The 6,216-nt window shown below is 43.1% G+C and overlaps 1 protein-coding gene across 1 annotated transcript; it reads right to left on the reverse strand.

The window, feature by feature from the left end:
* Window positions 1-1,384: 1,384 nt before the first annotated feature.
* On the reverse strand, window positions 1,385-2,222 carry rnf223 (ring finger protein 223). Its single transcript, XM_078238467.1, has one exon. The coding sequence runs from the start codon at window positions 2,220-2,222 to the stop codon at window positions 1,560-1,562; it is 663 nt and encodes a 220-aa protein (XP_078094593.1). The 3' UTR covers window positions 1,385-1,559.
* Between the last annotated feature and the right edge of the window lie 3,994 nt (window positions 2,223-6,216).

Raw genomic sequence — 6,216 nt, forward strand, 5'->3', positions numbered from 1 at the left:
AACTCATTTAAGTCCAGTTATTGCAGATAGGTCCTCCTTCAGAGCTCATTAGGTAGACATCCAAACATTCATTTTCACAGTCCCAAAGTCTTTATAAAATTAAAATTCAGATATTAAAAATGTCCTGTTGAAGGCTGTACGCAAGGTCATTAGATTCTGCAGCTGCTGTGCAAAGCATGGGTTCAGAGTCACTGTTCTCACATTTTTGAAGATGTTTCAGTGTTGCACCAGTAAGAGTACAAATTGCATCAGTAGTCAGGTATAAGATGTTTCTCGCACCAAATGAGAAGGACCACCTCATGCCAAGGCTGTCAGTGACAAAAATTATTTTTGACAAAATACTTGATATAGTTAACCATTGTCCCTTGGAACACTGGTTAAGATGTACACACAGGTTTCAATGATGTTTACTTCAAAGCAACAGGAGCTGCTCTATTCATAAAAGCAGAATACTTACTAATTTGATAAGAGGGGAATCCCAAATATACCTTTTAAGACTTCATCAAGCAAAATAGCTATCACAGCTGGATAGAAGCAAACAGTTGCTGTGCTAAATAGGTGGCCAGACAGGTTTCCCCCGCCCACCCCCCCACCAATCTTTAGTCCACAACTTAAGTGGGAAGTTTAGGGTTTGACAAAGGTGGCTGTAGATTCAAGGAAGGAACTAGATTATTCAAGCATCAGGTGATTATTACAGAAATTTGTCATTTCCAACCACCCCCCCCAGAAAATATAACCAAAGAGCAAGAAAATTTAAATAGAATTAGGACCTCATTCCCCCATCTCCAAAAAGGTGAAATATATAAATAACTGGAGAAGTGTGACAACCTCCTCCCCCAATAATTAATTTCTCCATTGTCAAAGTGAACTGTGACAAGAACAATGATTCCCTACCCACAAAAAAAAACAAGTTTACCAGTTGATCAAAAGTGCTTAAGTGCCAGAGATAAGCCATTGGCTTTGCTGGTTAGGCAGAACCAGTGGATTGAGTGTTAAACTTTAGTGTTTTGGAAGCCTCTTACCACCTGCATGGTTCTTGGTCTGTTACATGAGTGATTGTGCTGATGAAAGTAAAGATATACATAGTTTACCACCTGTTGTGATGAAAGGGAGCACAATGTTTAAAAATGAGAGAGTGCTAACATCTTGCCCCAAGAATATCAAGAGTCCCCAGACTGTTAAAATTATAGTTTTGTTTGCAACCTCCAGAGGTTAAGTGACTCGAATCCAGTTGAATTTCAGCAGCAGAACATCAAACCAGCTGACGTTCCCACTTAACCCTCGAGTCTTTATTTGGCGGGAGTGTTATCCATTGCGTGCGTGTGTGAGAGAAAGAGAGGGAGTCAAGATTTAGCAACGCTGCTTTGTACAGGTAGGGGGCAACTTGACACCAAACCTCACAAACTAAATACTACTTCTTGTTGTGGAAGAGGTTTAGAAGGTGGCTTTCAAAGTCATATCGAACAGTTTTGTTCTCAATTGATGAATCTTCCAAGTTCAAGGAAGAAAGTGAGTGAGCTGTCCAAATGGTGCACAATGTACCAGTTCTTCCTTCCAACCTATCTGTTCAAGATCATCTTGGTTGTAGGAGTGGTGACTGGAGCAGATGTTGGCAGAGGACTGCCCTTACAGTTCAGATTCTGTGTGGCAATCGCACACCGGAGAGGCCATAAAACAATGCTGAGGAAAATGACCAGTAACAGTATAAATAGAGCCAGTCTCTTCCAATCACTAAACAAGCCAAAACAATTTAAGAGTCTGTTGTCTGTCGCTACTGCAGGTGGAGATGAATTCACTTGCTTGTTTTCACCAATGTCAATACAAATACAAGTATCAGAGTTACCAAGCTCCTTGGAGTTCTTGCAGCAGAGTTTCTTGCCTTCCATCCACACCTCTTCTTCCAGCTGCAGCTGAGGGGGCAGTTTGGACAGCAGCTCCTGGCTGGTTCTTAAGGCAGGGGTACCGTCAGCAGGCAATGGTGTCTGGTTCCTGCAAAGGGGGCAGGTGATACCAGGGGTCTGGTCCACAGGTATGGTGGCCACGAGTCTGGCCAGACACTCCAAGCAGAAGGAGTGCTGGCATTCAAGCAACTTGGGAGTCTTGAAGATGTTGTCATAGGTGCTGAAGCAGATGGTACATTCCAGACCCCCCTCAGAGTTCCCATCAGGGCTTTCTACAACAGAAGAGACTTCACTGTGCCACACTTCAGTCGAAAGAGACATTGTGCACCTGAGGGGAAAAGCAAAGAGAAATATAAAATGTCAAAAGGTGGTTGACTTTTCTGAAGGGTGACGAATGTTGCTAAGTCTTAATTAAAACTACATTGCTTTCAATCAAGTTTTAAACTGCAGACACTAACTTTGAAGAACACACCTTACGGAAGTCTGATCCCAAAGGTAACTAATACCAAGAAAGATTCCTGTTTATTTCAATAACAAGTCAATCAGCCAACAATAGAAGGTTCAGTGCCAAGAACCCGCCACTTCACAGTACAAAGCCCAAGTGAGGTAGAGAGAAAAAACAAACTTGCCGCTGCACACAATTTTAAGTCAGCAGTTGTCCTAGAAGGAGTTCATTAATAAAATTGTTACTGTAGTTAGTTTTCTCCCACCAAAAGAAGGAGGGTTTTCTCTAACTTCATTGCAGTAATGCAAGCCTACTTGCGACACTAATAAACAAACTCTATCCGGAGGGGAGAATAGCCAAGGTGAATTTGGGAAAGGAGGAGTGACCAGGCAAAAATGAAACTCTGGTCTGGCATCTGTCAACATTGGATAGTGGCCAATCACAACAAATAGGTGCACTCTACACTAAAGAAATTGAACCAAGTGAAACTTGCAGTGAAGTAACAGTGAAACTGTCCATCTTCCCGAAACTAAATCTTGCCGTAGGCAATGGGGAATTTCCAACAATAAAGCTTTCTGAAATAAACTCCCAAACAGGAAAATGAGTTTTTTTAAGTTTATTTTATTAGTGTCACAAGTAGGCTTACATTAAACACTAATGAAGTTGCCATACTCCAGCACCTGTTCAGGTACACGGAGGGAGAATTTAGCATGGCTAATGCAGCTAACCCACACGTCTTTCGGACTGTAGGAGGAAACCCACACAGACACGGGAAGAACGTGCAAACACCACACAGGCAGTGACCCAAGCCAGGAATTGAACCTGGGTCCCTGGCGCTGTGAAGCAGCAGTGCTAACCACTGTGCTACTCAGGATGATAGAAATTCATTACAGCTGCTTTTGCAATGTGACAAGGAGAGGGTGGAGGAAGCAGTAAATAGAAACACAAGAGAAGGCAGAGTAGACATATACACAAGTGGGTGTGACAACCAAAGCCTTCCCTTGTCAGAAAGGAGTTTAAAAAGCAGAGTTGGGAAGTCAGTGTACGGACCAGACCATTCGCTTCCAAAATTACATATAACTATTGCTCAGACATTTTAAAATCCTCAATCAAATTCAGATAAACATTCAAATGATCTGTGTGATGAATCAAGTCCTGAATTCTCACTGAAAAAGATTCTAAATTGTTGGATCATTGGGGGTGGGGGTCACAGTGTGCATCAGTGGATGGATATCAAATGATTCTTTGCATTTCCAAAACCCCAGGCTGGTTAACAAGTAGATATCATCCTCCTTCTCTACCCCACCACTCACCCCGAGGAACAGGTATCCAGGGACACAGTTTGAGATGAGTTTCTCCCCTCTCCATCGCTATCAGATTGATTTTAACTATAACTCAGTACAGAAAGTTTGATTTATTATTGTCACATGTGGTATAATTGAAAAGTATTATTTCTTGCACACTATACAGACAAAACATACCATTCAGAGAGAAAGAAAGGTGTATAGAATGCAGTGTTGGTCATAGCTAGGGTGTAGAGAAAGATCAACTTAATGCCTGGTAGGTCCATTCAAACGTCTGACTGCAGCAGTGAAGAAGCTGTTCTCGAGTCAGCTGGTACGTGACCTCAGACTCAGACATATTTGGATTGTTGGTTTCGACTGGGAGGCAACAATTTGTCTTTGAAAAAAAAAATTCGTCTCGCCAACTCCTTTCAATGCAACTGACCTGGTGTAACTCCCCTCGCTCTACAATCCTCCCCCCCGGAAAATTATCCAACTCTTATTAAAAAAAAACTAGAACTAAAACATTCTTTTAAACACAAGAAATAGACATCCCACAGAAAACTGATACAAAAAAAAAGTTACTGAACGCTAAATATTAGATTTATAAAGTAGCAATTTACAGTGGAAATTACATGGATTCAAAGTAGCAGCCAGTACTGGGAATAAGTTACAGTCAGAGCGGGAAATTCAGATTAAAACAAACATTTATCCCTCAGTGAAATGGGGATTTAAAAAAAAATAGTCAGCTTTATAAATTGTTTTCCCCAAAAAAGTTTTACTTTGTGAACACTTAAGGTTGTTGGCAACTGAAGTTATCAAACTGCTCTTTAGTTAGTTTATAACTCGAGAATTGACACCACCCCTTAAGACAACTTAAACTGAATTCAGATCATTAACTTACAAAGTCTATTTAATAGAACAGTTGACCGCAATATCTTGTCCTGGGTGCTCAGAGTGTGGAGCTCGCGTCCTGAAACCTCCTGCAATGAGATTGAATGAATGTCTGATATCTTCCCGCCGCTTATGTGTGTGTTTTTATTTATAGGGAAGCGGCTGGAGTCTACTTCCTTGTTCTCACCTGAACAGGTTTAGGGACGGCTGCCTCTGACTGGCTTCTGCGTGACCGTGGGCTGACCCGTGTCGAGATTTCTCCAATCATTCTCCCACCCCCAGGAACATCCCCGCCTCTGAGTCAGTCACTTATTCAATCCACGTTTCCACTAACCTGGGTAATGTAGGATAGGGGAAGTGTTTCAAATAAAAAAAAATGGAACGCAAAGAGTTAGAGTGGCTATGGACAGAGACAGGAGGTAGCATTATTGGGGACTCACATTCTCAATAACCAGTGAGTTTAATTTATCCAACCCTAGTGCAGATTATTTTTTAACCTGTTCAAAACACAAAGGCCGTCTTTAAATGTGGGTGTCAACATTACAAGCTGCTAACAAGCTGTCTAACTTTATTAGACTTCTGGGATATCGGAGTGTGCATGCTTAACGACCCACCTGACTGGTTTTTAAAGGAATTAATCTTCCTTAGCTTAATCTTCCCATTCGTCTTACTTCCATGTGATTTCATTGGGTTTTACAGCACAGAAAGAGGCCCTTCATGTCTGTGTCACCCATCAAGCACCTATCTGTTCTAATCCCATTTTGCAGCACTTGGTCCATAGCCTTGGATGCTATGGCGTTTCAAGTGCTAACTAAATGCTTCTTAAATGTTTCAAAGAATCCCTGCAGAGCAGAAAAAGGTCATTCAGCCCATCAATTCTGCACCAACTCTCCAATAGAGCATCTTACCCAGGCCCTATCCTCGTGGCCCCACATATTCACTCCGCTAATCTTTCCAACCCACACATCCTGAGACACTAAGGGGCAGCACGGTAGCACAGTGGTTAGCACTGCTGCTTCACAGCTCCAGGGACCTGGGTTCGATTCCCGGCTTGGGTCACTGTCTGTGTGGAGTTTGCACATTCTCCTCGTGTCTGCGTGGGTTTTCTCCGGGTGCTCCGGTTTCCTCCCACAGTCCAAAGATGTGCGGGTTAGGTTGATTGGCCAGGTAAAAAATTGCCCCTTAGAGTCCTGAGATGCGTAGGTTAGAGGGATTAGCGGGTAAATATGTGGGGGTAGGGCCTGGGTGGGACTGTGGTCGGTGCAGACTCGATGGGCCGAATGGCCTCCTTCTGCACTGTAGGGTTTCTATGATTTCTTTCTATGATTCAATGTAGCACAGCCAATCAACCTAACCCTCACATCTGTGGGGTGTGGGAGAAAACCGGAGGAAACCCATGCAGACACGGGGAGAATGTGCAAACTCCACACAGACAGTTACCTGGGGTCGGAATTGAACCCGGGTCCCTGGCACTGTGAGGCAGCAGTGCCAATCACTGCGCCACCTCTACCACCCTATCAGGCTGTGGGTTCCAGACACCCTAAGCCGTCTGGGTGAAAAAGAGTTTCCTCAAATCCCCTGTAAATCTCCTGCCCCTTATCTTAAATCTATACCCCCCTGTATATTGACCCCTCTACCTAGAGGAAAACCTTCTTGCTATGTACCAGCACATTGCTTCTTGGTGTTCAATGGT

Source organism: Mustelus asterias, chromosome 22 (assembly GCF_964213995.1).
Source record: "Mustelus asterias chromosome 22, sMusAst1.hap1.1, whole genome shotgun sequence".
Lineage (NCBI taxonomy): Eukaryota > Metazoa > Chordata > Chondrichthyes > Carcharhiniformes > Triakidae > Mustelus > Mustelus asterias.

Bases quoted from the DNA above. Each gene is read 5' to 3' on its own strand.
- rnf223 (XM_078238467.1), bottom strand. From the start codon at position 2,222: ATGTCTCTTTCGACTGAAGTGTGGCACAGTGAAGTCTCTTCTGTTGTA.